Below are 15521 nucleotides of genomic sequence, written 5' to 3'. Positions count from 1 at the left end.
GCTGGAAGCTTGGAGCAGAATCTTTTTTTTTTTTTTTTTTCTTTTTCAATACAGTCTCACTCTGTCACCCGAGCTGAAGCATGATCACTGCAGCCTCAACCTCCTAGGCTCAAGCTATCCTCCCACCTCAGTCTTCTAAGTAACTGGTACTACAGGTGCATGCCACCATGCCCAGCTAATTTTTAAAAAATTTTTTGTAGAGCTGGGGTCTTGCTATGTTGCCCAGGCTGGTCTTGAATTCCTAAGGTTAAGCAATCCTTCCCACCTCAGCCTCTCAAAGCGCTGGGATTCTGGGTGTGAGCCACCACGCCTGGCTTTGGGCCGCATTTTTTTTTTTTTTTTTGAGACAGAGTCTAATTCTGTCACCCAGGCTGGAGTGTAATGGTGTGATCTTGGCTCACTGTGACCTCCACCTACTGGGTTCAAGCGATTCTCCTGCCTCAGCCTCCCGAGTAGCTGGGACTACAGGTGCATGCCACCACATCTGGCTAATTTTTGTATTTTTGATAGAGATAGGGTTTCGCCATGTTGGCTGATCTTGAACTCCTGACTTCAAGTGATCCACCCGCCTCGGCTTCCCAAAGTGCTGGGATTACAGGCGTGAGCCACTGCGCCCAGCCTCCCTAAGACGAATCTTAATGGAAGCGACAACCCACGACTCCTTCAGGAGCCAGAGAGAGACAAAGGCCAAACCGGGATCTGGGCTACAGACAAGCTGCCCACACTTGTGTTCCAGAGCACATAGCTCCCCGATGCATACCTGGTACACATGAGCAATCAACTGCTCCCGGCTCCCGCAGTCTAGCTGGCAGAGGGGACACTGGCAGAGTTCAAGCAAGGGGTCAGAATTCAAATTCCCTGTGACCTGTGATTCAACAAATAGGCAACTCATTAGGACTATTAGGACTCATCTCTTCCCTGCCCCAGCTTTTTAAACAGGATATACTGTTAAAAGGAACCCAGACTGATGGCACATGTTATTCTTAGTTTCCCATTGTGGGCTGAAGGAAAAAGTAATAGTTGAAAGGGAATTATGGCTTTCAGCCATGAGGACACAGGATTGCCTGAGAGAGTCAATCTATTTTTTTCCCTGAAGATAAACTCTGCAGACAGGGGTAGTGTTTTTCCTGTCATGTTCCTTTCAGGAATCCTCAGGAAACAAGTTAGTGAGAAGGTGGCACTCCAGGTGACACCTTGACTTAGATTTGCAAGCACGTTCAAGAGTCCACCTTGGGAAGTCAGCTTTCTACTTCATCAAAGTAGCTCTCCTGTCTAGAAAGATGTGAGGAGCTGCAGGAAAGAGAGCTGTGCACAAGCGCAGTGATTCATGGATGGAATAGGAAAGCTGAATGTGGTGAGAACTGAGAGTCTGAGGTGTGGGTTCTGGTGCCATGAAGGAAGAGGCCTCCTGTGCAGGCCCAGGAGACCATCAGAGGCAAAGACTGTGCCACAGGGGTGAGCAGCATAAGGGTAGGCAGAAGGGTAGGGCATTGTTGGACCTGGACCCAGGAGCCACTGTCACTTGCCTCGTGCTCTACCACTTCGTTCCCACCAACAGGCTGTTGTGTATTTTCTAACTCTTTCTCCACTTTGACCACCCCTCCATCTTCCTCTGATGTGTGGGAAGAGACTTCGTCTTGTGTGGTCTCCTCTTCATCACCCTCACTGTCACCTGGAACACACAAACTGGTTACTTGTTCTGATTTTTGCATGAATACATCCTGAGCTGCTCTCCACCCTACAGTTGGCAGTTATAACAGAAAACATTTTCAGATCTTCCATAATATAGTTTATATAGTGTTGTTGGGTACATATTATATCAAGTGGAAACCAGCTATAGCTGTCATTTGTTATGCCATATACACGTAAAGGGAAGATGTGAGGCAAAACTGCATTGGAAATGGTTACTGTGCCCTCAATATGATTATAAAAATAATCTTCCTGACTCATGGTTTTCAAATATCTCACACTTCAAATCACACCTCCCCAAGCACCTTACACCGAGCTCATTCCCACTGTACACCACCTCTGACTTACCAACACTTTCCACTGATTTTGCCATGAGCCCCCTGCACAACTTCTCCATGGTGTCACTATACTGTTCTACTCTGAACCCCACTAATCTCTTCTTTCCCAGCAAACCCCAAGGCAGACTTACAGAAACATCGAGTTTTTCTTCCCTCTTACCAGCAAAAGAAGCAGCAGGAAATTAGTTTGAAATGATGTCACTTTATAGGGAAAGGGCTGCTCATTACAGTGAAAAAATTAGCACAGCAACCAACCTCAGGCACTTTGCAGTGGTATCCGACTCACTCGGTTCTTACTCTACTATTGTAACACGGCATTCTGAACTACGTAAATCCGCTGTTTCTGTTGATGATTTGGATTATCTGATGGGTAACTCCATGCATTAAGTGGAAGGAACGGGCCATTCTTTAGGATGAAATGTAATTTATTGTGACTAACATAGGAATTGAGTTAAGTTTTAGTTTTAGGGGTAGGATGTGGCTATGGGGAATTCCCCAGCCACATGTGCGCTGATTTTTCTTCTCTATTACTTATAAAATAGAAAATGAAAAAGGATCCGGAAAACAAGTAACAAATGTAGTTCTTTCTGAAAGGGAAACAAATAAAGTGCTAGTACCTTGAAGATCACAAGAGGTAGCCAAGCCTAGGGAAGCTGTCACACTCCAGCCCTATCTTAACCCCACCTGGATCCTGGACTTCTGGGCCTGATGTGAGCAAGAGAGAAATATAGGGCAGAGTCTCACCAGGCTGTCCACATGAGACTCAGATTTCCTAGCTAACAGTGCTGCCTGTCTTCCTACTACCCCTTGCATAATATCTAAATCCACCAGTATGTGAGCAACACCCCTTATATTTCCCTTCTTCCTTGGCAAAACTAGTTACACTCCCTTTCTTCATGAGAAGGTCTAACCAAATCATCTGCTAGTAGTTACATGTGTCCTTATTAGATACTCCAGGCAATTGGTGGACTGGATTTGGGGCCTGGAAAGAGCTATGGTTTGTGTGTCTTATTCCCTAACCCAAAGTTCCTTTCATTTGAATCCAACTCAATAATGAAGGATGGGCACAGATTAGATCACACCATGTTTTCTCACCAGCTTATTTGAAATACTTGTAAACTTAGTATAATATAAAGTGATGTATTGAACATATTTTTGTAATTTTGCAATAATCCAAATATATCTCGCTACTAGAAAATGTTTTTAAAAATGTGTACTGTCTAGAGGGATAGTACATCCTTCAGAATGGAAACCTATTAGACTTTTGCAGATATTGTAATTCCTACCTGCTACTCAAGAAAGTGGTGGCTTCCATAGGTTTGGGTTCATTTTTCTGTGCCCGAGCAATTAACTGCTAAATTATTTTATGTTGTTGATGTTGATTAATTATTAGCTTGGGTGGAAAAAAGTTCCTAGAAGGTTGCAGAGTCCTCTCTCCGTTTTCACCCAACCCAGCCTCAAACGTGATGAAAAACTGGAAAAGTCATTCTGAATTCATACTAATAATAACCTATATCAAATGGATGAAGTGGGGAAAGTGCTGAAATCTTCCTAGGAAAACACATCTCAAGACGTGTTTGTTCAGACAGGTCACAGGACAGACAGACAATCCATGAGGCTCAACTTATAACAGCTACTGTCTTAACCACAGGGATTTTCTGAGGGAACTGGTATGGGAAGACCTTGATGTTAGCATTTTATATACTGCATAACCTCATTACTAAGCAAATCTTCTTGTTTCACATTAAAACTGGGCCTTCAAGCAAGGTTTCATTAATGCCACCCTTATATTTTATTGATTACAAATACATAGATCCTAGGAGACAGGGATTTTTTTCTTGTCATTTGACCTAACCCAGGGACTGCTAGAGCACTATTTATTCCTATATCATTGCCTATCACAACTGACACACCTATCTGCATGTGGCACTGTGCCAAGTACTGTAGTCCATAAGCTAAAAACATACACATTGGCCAGGCGCGGTGGCTCACGCCTGTAATCCCAGCACTTTGGGAGGCCGAGGCAAGTGGATCACCTGAGGTCGGGAGTTCGAGATCAGCCTGACCAACATGGAGAAACCCGTCTCTACTAAAAATACAAAGTTAGCTGGGAGTGGTGGCGGGTGCCTGTAATCCCAGCTACTCAGGAGGCTGAAGCAGGAGAATCGCTTGAACCTGGGAGGCAGAGGTTGCAGTGAGCTGAGATCACGCCATTGCACTCCAGCCTGGGCAACAAGAGCGAGACTCCATCTCAAAAAAAAAAAAAAATTAGATATATATATAAATAAAATGCCAAACCTGTCCTCTTTTTCTGGATAAACATATGCCCACACACCTTAGACCACCTTTGGGGACACTGAGGAGCCACATATCTCCTTTTTCATGTCTTTCTCCCAACCCCCATGCACAATCCCCAGAGCACACACACTCTGATAATTCTTCTCCCATTGCCCTGAGTCATTACCAGAAGGTGCAGAACTCACTGCTACTGGAGTCCTGATCTCTTAGTTGTTGGATAGCTTGTCGCTGACTGCCAAGGTCTCCAGGAAAATCAGTTTTCATCATCGCCTGGCGGGCTTGCTCTTCTAGCCCAGCAAATACTTGATCCCCTGGTGGTCACAAGGAAAAATAGTCAGGCCACCAGCTGGGCAGCATATCCCCAGGCAAGCTGGTTGGAAGGTCAGACCATTCAAAGGTAGGAGACAGGCAGGTACCCTGTGGTGCAGTCATTCATCTCCAAGTCAGCTTGCTGCCTCCAACAGCTTCTGGGTGCAGCCGCTCTTCCTGGGCAGTAAGCCAGATGCTCTAGAAAGCATCACTTGCTCCTCTTAAATCCTCCTAGTCTTGACTCCTTTCAAAAGGTGATCAACTTGCTACTTCACAAATGTAATTGCAGACTGTCAAATCCATTTACAACCTTCCATCAGGATTGGGAGGATAGAGGCAAGAAGGGGCAAAGTGATGGGATAAAGACAGGGCAACAAATCTGGGCCAAGTCTCTGTACCTTAATGTACTAGCATTATGGTCTTGACTCAGTATCTTATCTCTGACTATAAACAAGTGCTTCAAATCATCCTTCTAAATAACAATCTCTCTAACCCCATCTTTCATCCACTCTCCTTCCAAAACATACTCTGGAAGTTCTTCCTTGACTTTCTTTCTAATGTTTATCATAATTAGCCATGAGAAAATTAACAACCGGTTGATTAGTAGACTAGAAGAATAGATATGAACTCACTTCTGCAGAAGAACAAACTTCCTGAAACATACTAATTTACAACAAAGAATATTCATGTAGTCTTCTTGGCCCAGTTTTTTTTTTTTTTTTTTTTGGAGACAGAGTCTCACTCTATCACCCAGGCTGGAGTGCAGTGCCAGAGCCCACCTCCATGCCTGGCTAATTTTTTTTTATTTTTTAGTAGAGATGGGGTTTCACCGTGTTAGCCAGGATAGTCTCAATCTCCTGACCTCATGATCTGCCCACCTCAGCCTCTCAAAGTGCTGGGATCACAGGCATGAGCCACTGCACCCAGCCAGTCCAGTTTTTTTTTTTTTTTTAAATGTAGTATCCCAAAGCCCCGAACCGATCCTTGATTTTACATTTACTTCTCGTGACCTCTGCTTGGGATCCATGTGGCTACTGAAGAGTTAGTATAGTGCCCTTTTATTTCCAGGAGACCAGGCATAAGGAGAAAACAGAGTTGGGTTTCTTGAGGTTTCTATTATCTCAGTCAGAGTAGAAACTACAGTCTCCATTCACCAGTCAGCAAGAGGGAATAATAAAAAGCCCTAGTGAAATGTCTGACAATAGCCAGGCCCTTTCTTGCTGAAGAGAGGAGGGAAAGTACACAGGCTCAGGTTCTGAGATAAGATACAATGATGTGGGAGGAACTAAATGGTGAGCTGACCTGCACTCCTAGACCTTGGGGAGTGAAAGACTTGATGTGGAGTAGGCTTCATGTGATCCCCTTAGTCATTCGTTCAGCAAATATTCATTGGGCATCTATTATATACCAACTACCAAACATTAGTAATAGTTTGACACTTGCAAGTTCCAGGCTCTACGGTAAGTGTTTTATAGTTATCACCTTACCTAAATTCTCTGCAAAACTCTATGTGGTAGATATTACTACCTATACTTAGGAGAAAACGAAGGTTAACAGTGGAACCAAGTATTCAAACACAGATCTAACTCTAATGTCCTTTTCCTTTTTTTTCTTTTTGAGACAGGGTCTCATTCGCTCCCCCAGGCTAGAGTGCAGTGGTGTGATCACAGCTTACTCCAGTCTCAACCTCGCAGTCTCAAGCAATCCTCCCACCTCAGCTTTCAGAGTAGCTGGGACTACAGGTGTGCACCATCATGCCTGGCTAATATATATATATTTTTTGTATAGACAGGGTCTCACTGTGTTGTCCAGGCTGGTCTGCAACTCCTGCTCTCAAGGGAACCCCCTACCTCAACCTCCTAAAGTGTTGGAATTACAGGTGTGAGTCACTGCGCCCGGCCTAATGTCTATATTCCTTAACCGCCTTCTAGTAGAGATGTAATTAGAAGTTTAGAAGCTTCTTCAGATGGTTTTGCTGAAAACAAACACTTATCTCTGTGTGAGAAAGGCTCTGATCCTATTGTTAGTGTTTCCTTCATACCATGATAAACTGATACATACAACTCAAATAGCAAAAGTATATTATCAGGGCCAGTATATGACCAAAGGAAAAATGATGGTTCTGATATCACGTCATGAGTTACCATGCTTAGATTCAAGTAACTAACATTATGGCTATTATGACTCATACTGTGATTGGGAATGGAGATGGTTCATGTTAAAGTGTACTCTTAGCTACCTACCCTCAAGGAAAGGAAAAATAAGCTGTTTTAAGTCCATCTTCACAATATCCAAGATGACACATTGGATATAAATCACTCGGTAGAGAAAGCAAAAAAATGAATTCAGTGGGGAGTACTTCCTCATCCCTTTGCAGAAGTGAAATACTTAATATCTCCGTGTTGGTTACAGTGCAACAAGACCAGGGCCAATTGATACTTTCTCTTTTTTTTTTTTCTTTTAAATGAGATAGAGTCTCAGACTGGAGTGCAGTGGCGTGATCTTGGCTCACTGCAGCCTCTACCTCCTGTGTTCAAGCGATTCTCCTGCCTCAGCCTCCTGAGTAGCAGGGATTACAAGTGTGTGCCACCATGCCCGGCTAATTTTTGTATTTTTAGTAGAGATAGGGTTTCACCATGTTGGCCAGGCTGGTTTTGAACTCCTGACCTCAAGTGATCCACCCGCCTCGGCCTCCCAAAGTGCTGGGATTACAAGCATGAGCCACTGTGCCTGGCCAAGGGCCAACTGGAATAGTTACTGAATTATTTGGGGTAGGTGCATGTTTTCAGACCTAGGAGCCATAGGAAGACAAAGCACTAAGGAACAAGTTATATACTAGCATATAATTATCAAGGGGAAGACCTTTCTCATCAGTGACACTTCTGGTCTCCAAAGAAACTTAGAAACCAGCTAGATTTAGAACATACTAAGAATAAACATTCTATCCTCTTTCTTGGATTCACCATTGGATTAGTAAAAATACATCTAAAAGGATATATACCTTTCAAGATGAGTCAGTAATTCAGTTTCGTCTCCAACTTGAGCTCAAAATTTATTTTCTTCTATTGATGTTGTCTAAATATTGAGGCTTTCATGGAACAGAGAGGAGTCTGTTCAATACAACTTGCCTATCTAGGACTCTTAGGCAATCTCACCTGGTATAACCGGGATAAGTTAATTCTGTCATTCCTTTTTGGCACTTGGGAAAGAAAAGCTTGTGCTCTTATATTTTAGTCTATTCCTGACTTGGGAAAAAGAATAAGGTGAACTTTATTCCTCAGGACTATTCCTATTTTAAACATCACCATAAAGCAAAATATATAAAAACCACAAAAAAGAAGCCATTTTAGCAGACCTCATATGAAAAGATATGTGAATTATCTTCCACTAGTTACTATTTACCTAATCTCCAAATAAAATTCTCCAGAATTATCCCTTCATGAGAAGGGAGTGAGACTTGCTAAAAGCATGTCATGTTAACTGCCATATAATGTGATCCATGGAGATACTAGTGATTAAGAAGTGTTACAGAACTGCCTATATTTATAATGTTAGAATTATTATTCCCTTCTGTCTTGAGACCTTTGGAGTAGGTTTTAAAAAATCCTCTGGTCCCTAGATATTAATGTAGGGCAACCATCTTATTTAATATGGGTATTTATTTGTCTATTAATAGCTAAGAGTCAGCTACGCTCCCACAATAAAAACCAAGGTGCTCTCTCTCTCTTTTTTTTTTTTTCTTTTTTGGATACAAAATCAAGAAAATGCTGTTTGTCTGCGATTTGGTTAAGGTTTTTCTTTTTTTTTTTTTTTTTTTTTTTTTTTGAGACGGAGTCTTGCTCTGTCACCCAGGCTGGAGTGCAGTGGCTGGATCTCAGCTCACTGCAAGCTCCTCCTCTTGGGTTCACGCCATTCTCCTGCCTCAGCCTCCTGAGTAGCTGGGACTACAGGCACCTGCCACTTCGCCCGGCTAGTTTTTTGTATTTTTTAGTAGAGACGGGGTTTCACCGTATTAGCCAGGATGGTCTCGATCTCCTGACCTCATGATCCGCCCGTCTCGGCCTCCCAAAGTGCTGGGATTACAGGCTTGAGCCACCGCGCCCGGCCAGGTTTTTCTTTTTATTGAAACAGAGTTTTGCTGTGTCACCCAGGCTGGAGTGCAATGGCGCAATCTCGGCTCACTGCAACCTCTGCCTCCTGAGTTCAAGCGATTCTCCTGCCTCAGCTTCCCAAGTAGCTAGGATTACAGGCAAGCACCACCACACCCAGCTAATTTTGTATTTTTAGTAGAGACAGGGTTTATCCATATTGGTCAGGCTGGTCTCGAACTCCCGACCTAAGGTGGTCCACCCGCCTTAGGCTCCCAAAGTGCTGGGATTACAGGAGAGAGCCATTGCGCCCGGCCTGGTTAAGGTTTTGCAGACCAGATAAGAACAAGGCCATGCAAGCAAGTTTGGAGAACAGATAAGAGGAATGATATGAAAGTTATTAGAAAGGCAAAGATTTTAGTTCTCTCTTGGGTCCTTGGTGCAGTTAAACAAATGTTATTTCAAGCTGACTACAATTAAGTAAAGCAGCTGGAACATTCTTTAAGAGAGCAGATAGGCTGGGCATGGTAGCTCACGTCTGTAATCCCAGTACTTTGGGAGGCCAAGGTGGGTGGATCACGATGTCAGGAGATCGGACCATCCTGGCTAACATAGTGAAACCCTGTCTCTACTAAAAAAATACAAAAAATTAGCCGAGCGTGGTGGCAGGCACCTGTAGTCCCAGCTACTCAGGAGGCTGAGGCAAGAGAATGGTGTGAACTCAGGAGGTGGAGCTTGCAGTGAGCTGAGATCGCGCCACTGCACTCCAGCCTGGGTGACAGAGCGAGACTCCGTCTCAAAAAAAAAAAAAAAAAAAAAAAAAGAGAGCAGATATCCAGTTCAGGAAAAATGAGCTAGTATTGGGAGTGAGGAGCTTAGGATTTCATTTCTAGCTGACAGTCTTTGTAATCCACAGTGCTATCACAGGTGGGGAACATAGCCATTTAGTTCACGAGGATGCTAACAGAATGAACAACAACAACAAAAAAACACAAAGTTGCGCTTTTTATAAGATAAAGGACTTCAAAGGCTTTTCTTCCTCCTTCTCTTTGTAAAGCTTTTAGTTGAAGCTGAGAGGTTTAAGTCACTCATGTGTTTTGCAATCTGAAAGCAAAAGTCTCTCAAGTAAAAGAAGTTTTCATTTTCTTAGTGGTTTGGTTAGTTCAAACACACTAAATGAAAGTGTGCAAGGGACTATATTTTCAGCCTTTCTACAAGTAGTTGACAGAAATGTGTACTAAGGGCTGGGCAAGGTGGATCACCTGAGATCAGGATTTTGAGACCACCCTGGCCAACATGGCGTAACCCTGTCTCTACTAAAAATAAAAAAATTAGCTGGGCATAGTGGCGAGCGAAAGTAATCCCTGCTACTTGGGAGGCTGAGGCAGGAAAACCGCTTGAACCCAGGAGGCGGAGGTTGCAGTGAGCCGAGATCACGCCACTGCACTCCAGCCTGGGTGACTGAGCGGGATGCCACCTCAAAAAAAAAAACAAAAAACAAAACTGTACTCAGAAGGGGTAAAATGGGGAAGGAGGAAGGGAGAAGATCTAAAACAGATTTCAGCCCATCAGCAATTTTTCCGTAACTAAGAACAATTTTGGGCTTTTATTCCAAAAGCTCTGTAACAAGTCTATTAATGAAGTGAACTGGGCAAAATATAAGAGTCTATCTAGATATTTCTGAGGAAAGGATCATGCCAGTGATTTAGACATAAAAACAATCCTGATAAAAACCCAGTGAGTACCAAAGTAGCTGCCCACTGGCTTCTAATGTGGATCCATCAAATGTTGCTGGGTTACAGTAGTGGGATTCTTTAAAAAAAAAATATATATATATATATATATATATTTTGAGACAGGGTTTTGCTCTGTCACCCAGGCTAGAGTGCAGTGGTCCAATCATAGCTCACTGCAGCCTTGGACTCCTAGGCTCAAACAATCCTCCCACCTCAACCTCCTAAACTATTGGGATTACAGGCATGAGCACTGTGCCTGGTTAATTTTAAAATTTTTTTGAAGAAATCAGGTCCCACTATGTTGCCCAGGCTGGTCTCAAACTCCTGTCCTCAAGCAATTCTCCCATCTCAGACTCCCAAAGTACTGAGATTACAGGTGTGAGCGACCATGCCCGGCTGGAATTCTTTTTTTTTTTTTTTTTTTCCGAGATGGAGTTTTGCTCGTTGCCCAGGCTGGATTACAACGGTGTCACCTCAGCTCACCTCAACCTCCACTTCCTGGTTCCAAGCGATTATCCTGCCTCAGCCTCCTGAGTAGCTGGGATTACAGGCACCCGCAACCATGCCCAGCTAATTTTTGTATTTTTTTTTTTTTTTTTTGAGACGGAGTCTCGCTCTGCCGCCCAGGCTGGAGTGCAGTGGCCGGATCTCAGCTCACTGCAAGCTCCGCCTCCTGGGTTCACGCCATTCTCCTGCCTCAGCCTCCCGAGTAGCTGGGACTACAGGCGCCGCCACCTCGCCTGGCTAGTTTTTTTTTGTATTTTTTAAAGTAGAGACGGGGTTTCACCGTGTCAGCCAGGATGGTCTCGATCTCCTGACCTCGTGATCCGCCCGTCTCGGCCTCCCAAAGTGCTGGGATTACAGGCTTGAGCCACCGCGCCCGGCCTAATTTTTGTATTTTTTTAGTAGAGATGGGGTTTCACCATGTTGGCCAGGCTGGTCTTGAACTCCTGACCTCAGGTGATCCACCTACCTTGGCCTCCCAAAGTGCTGGGATTACAGGCATGAGCCACTGAGTCCGGCCTGGGAGTTCTTAATATATCCCTTTAGGTGGCCTATTAGTTTCATGCCACACAATCTTTGTCTTCCCAGAAGGCAGATCTAATGAAGCTCAGCTATTACTCTGATCAAATGTCAATTAGCTTTGATATTTAAGCAAAGCTTAATGCAGACTTTCCTGCCCTGCAGACCTTGAGTTCATTTCACTTACTTTATTTTGTGTATTTATTTTTGAGACCAAGTCTCACTCTGTCGTCCAGGCTGGAGTCCAGTGGCGTGATCTCAGCTCACTGCAACCTTTGCCTCCTGGGTTCAAGCAACCCTCCTGCCTCAGCCCCCCAAGTAACTAGGATTACAGGCGTGTGCCACCATGCCCAGCTATTTTTTTGGATTTTAGTAGAGACAGGGTTTTGCCATGTTGGCCAGGCTGGTCTTGAATTCCTGACCTCAAGTGATGTGCCTGCCTCGGCCTCCCAAAGTGCTGGGATTACAGGTATGAGCCACCATGCTAGGCCCCATTTCATTTACTTTTAATAGACAAGCAGCATTAAATTAAATATATTTAGTTGGTTCCATTTCACTGCAAGGTGACAGGAGACTCACATGGTCAGAAAATGAAATTACGTATTTCTACTTGCCACTTTGTCATGCACAATGAAAAGATGATTTTGTGAAAAGAGTAGGGTCAGCTTCAGTCCCCAAATAACAAATAAATAGAAGGTCCTCTGAAACCAGCAATTCTCAGTGTCTTTTCTTCTTTAGTCAAGCTTAGTGTATCACCTGCGAAGACTTCGTGGCTCCCTGATCAAATGCGTCACTGAAAACAGCCCCTCCCGAGGGGTCTGCTCTTTAGTTGTAGCTGAACATCTGTGCTCACAGCTCCACAGTAAAGGCCCTTGTAACGGCCACCTCCGAAGAGCCTGCAAAGTCCCACCTACTCCACCGCAAAACAATGTTCTTTCACTTGACTCTGCAACTTCATTTCTGCAATTGTGGATGTGTGATATTCTCCCCACCTCCATGGCCTGTTTTTCCATCTGTTTTTCCTTTTTTTTTCCTTTTTTCCCTTTTTTTTGAGATGGAGTCTCGCTCCGTCGCCCAGGCTGGAGTTCAGTGATGTGATCTTGGCTCACTGCAACCTCCACTTCCCAGGCTCCAGGGATTCTCCTGCGTCAGTCTCCCGAGTAGCCGGGATTATAGGTGTGCCCCACCATGCCCAGCTAATTTTTTTTTCTTTTCTTTTTTTTTCTTTTTGAGACAGAGTCTCGCTCTGTGGCCCAGGCTGGAGCGCCGTGGCGCAATCTCAGCTCACTGCAAGCTCCACCTCCCAGGTTCACGCCATTCTCCTGCCTCAGTCTCCCGAGTAGCTGGGACTACAGGTGCCTGCCACCAAGCCCGGTTTTTTTTTTTTTTTTTTTTTGTATTTTTAGTAGAGACAGGGTTATACCGTGTTAGCCAGGATGGTCTCGATCTCCTGACCTCGTGATCCACCTGCCTCGGCCTCCCGAAGTGCTGAGATTACAGGCGTGAGCCACTGCGCCCGGTGCTAATTTTCATATTTTTAGTAGACACAGGATTTCGCCATGTTGGCCAGGGTGGTCTCAAACTCCTGATCTCAGGTGATCCGCCCACCTTGGCCTCCCAAAGTGCTGGGATTACAAGCATGAGCTACGACGCCCGGCCTCCATCTATTTTTCAACTCCATTACTAGCTCATCTTGGCTTTGACTATGGTGCAGGGAGATGGAGCTGATGGATATATGCGACGTGGGCATGGACATCGGCCACACAAGCCTGAAGTGGCTCCCCTGGCCTTACTACAATCACACCATCACCCCACCAGCAACTTTCCTCAAATTTAATCAGGCTCTTGGACAGATGGCTTTGTAGGTGAACACCCAACTCCTATACTTGCCTTGTTTGTGAACCTATCATCTCTATTAAGAGTACATTTCCAGATGCCTTCTTGGGGTCACATTTGTGTCTATTTATTTATTTATTTTATTTATTTATTTATTTATTTGAGACAGGGTCTTGCTCTGTTGCCCACGCTAGAGTGTAGTGGCACTATCTCGGATCATTGCAACCTCCGCCTCCCGGGTTCAAGCGATTCTCCTGCCTCAGCCTCCCAAGTAGCTGGGATTACAGGCACCCGCCACTGCACCCAGCTAATTTTTGTATTTTTAGTAGAGATGGGGTTTCAACATCTTGGCCAGGCTGTTCTCAAACTCTTTTTTTTTTTTTTTTTTTTTTGAGACGGAGTCTCGCTTTGTCGCCCAGGCTGGAGTGCAGTGGCCGGATCTCAGCTCACTGCAAGCTCCGCCTCCCGGGTTCCCACCATTCTCCTGCCTCAGCCTCCCGAGTAGCTGGGACTACAGGCGCCCGCCACCTCGCCCGGCTAGTTTTTTGTATTTTTAGTAGAGACGGGGTTTCACCATATTAGCCAGGATGGTCTCGATCTCCTGACCTCGTGATCCGCCCGTCTCGGCCTCCCAAAGTGCTGGGATTACAGGCTTGAGCCACCGCGCCCGGCCCTCAAACTCTTGATCTCATGATCCACCAGACTTGGCCTCCCAAAGTGCTGGAATTACAGGTATGCACCACCTGTGCCTGACCACTTGTGTCTTTTATCAACCAGAGTGGAGAAACAATCCTAAACCCCTGGGATGGATGGCCTATGCTAAAATACTTCATTTTTTTTTATTTCTCTTTTTCTTTTTTTTGTTTTTGGAGACAGGATCTCACTCTGATGCCCAGGCTGGAGTGCAGTGGCATGATCTCAGCTCACTTCAGCCTCAACCTTTTGGGTTCAAGCGATCCTCCCACCTCTGTCTCCTAAGTAGCTGGCACTACAGGTGTGTGCCACCATGCCCAGCTAATTTTTGTATTTTTGGTACAGATGGAGTTTTGCCTTGTTGCCCAGGCTGCACTTGAACTCCTGGCCTCAAGTTGTCCTGCATTGGCCTCCCCAAGTGTTGGGATTACAGGCATAAGCCACCGAGCTCGGCTAAAGATACTTCATTTTATCTTCCTTGACAATCCTCATGTGCAAGCCCGCTGCATTTTGCTTTTTAGCAGCAATTTCTAAATCTTCCCTAAACCACTCCTCTGTATATTAAGTAGCCTTGCACATCTGCATTCCAGAATATACTCCTAGAAGCATCCAACTGGTTCCATTTTATACTTTTCCAGGACTTAAATAGAAGATTTGTATATGGAGGTTTGCTATTGTAATCTCATTAATGTATAAAATGTCAAAACCCTCTTAATTCCTCTGTTCATACTATTTTGTCTTCTACTTTTGAAGTAACCCAGTAAGATTCAGATAAAGTGCATAGTGCCTGGGATATAGTGTTTTGGATTTTTGTTGTTGTTGTTTGTTTTTTGTTGTTTGTTTTTTTGTTTGTTTTTTTGAGACGGGGTCTCACTCTGTCACCCAGACTAGAGTGCAGTGGCATAATCTTGGCTTATTGCAGCCTCAACCTCCCAGGCTCCAGCCATCCTCCCACCTCAGCCTCCTGAGTAGCTGGGACTACAGGTGTATGCCACCAGGCCTAGTTTTTTTGTATTTTTTTGTAAAAATGGGGTTTTGCCATGTTGCTCAGGCTGGTCTCAAACTCTTGGGCTCATGCAGTCCTCCTGCCTCGGCCTCCCAAAGTGTTGGGATTACAGTGGTAAGCCACTGCACCCAGCCTATAGAGTTTGTTTTGAATAAATTTTAGTTCTCTTGTCAACTACTTGACTAATCTGTCCTCTCCAATGTAGGGTTTTAGCCAGCTGCAGTGGCTCATGCCTATAATCCCAGCACTTTGGGAGGCTGAGGTGGGTAGATCACTTGAGCTCAGGAGTTCAAGACCAGCCTGGGCAACATGGTGAAACCCCATCTCTACAAAATATACAAATATTTAGCCGGTCGTGGTGGCATGCACCTGTAGTCCCAGCTACTCGGGAGGTTGAGGTGGGAGGATCACTTGAGCCCAGGAGGCCGAGGTTGCAGTGAGTGAGCTGAGATCACGCCACTGCACTCCAGCCTGGGCAACAAAGCAACACCCCATCTCAAAAAAA

The 15521-nt window shown here is 44.7% G+C and overlaps 1 protein-coding gene and 1 long non-coding RNA gene across 30 annotated transcripts in view; one reads left to right on the top strand and one right to left on the bottom strand.

Moving 5' to 3' along the window:
- Positions 1-15521, bottom strand: part of ZNF821 (zinc finger protein 821) — a 166489-nt gene that overhangs the window by 3557 nt on the left and 147411 nt on the right. For 10 of the 29 annotated variants that reach the window (XM_015126583.3, XM_015126578.3, XM_077983781.1 and 7 more), the window contains 3 exons: positions 4511-4636; positions 1527-1672; positions 761-865 (listed from right to left, as the gene is read on the bottom strand). In XM_015126583.3, the coding sequence (XP_014982069.3) occupies positions 761-865; positions 1527-1672; positions 4511-4636 (377 nt within the window). 29 annotated transcript variants of the gene reach the window in all.
- Positions 5340-10225, top strand: LOC144337709 (uncharacterized). Its single transcript, XR_013411142.1, has 2 exons — positions 5340-7163; positions 10101-10225. It is a non-coding gene; the product is annotated as an uncharacterized LOC144337709 (long non-coding RNA).

This window comes from Macaca mulatta, chromosome 20 (assembly GCF_049350105.2).
Source record: "Macaca mulatta isolate MMU2019108-1 chromosome 20, T2T-MMU8v2.0, whole genome shotgun sequence".
Lineage (NCBI taxonomy): Eukaryota > Metazoa > Chordata > Mammalia > Primates > Cercopithecidae > Macaca > Macaca mulatta.
This window is presented reverse-complemented; position numbering and strand designations above follow the sequence as displayed.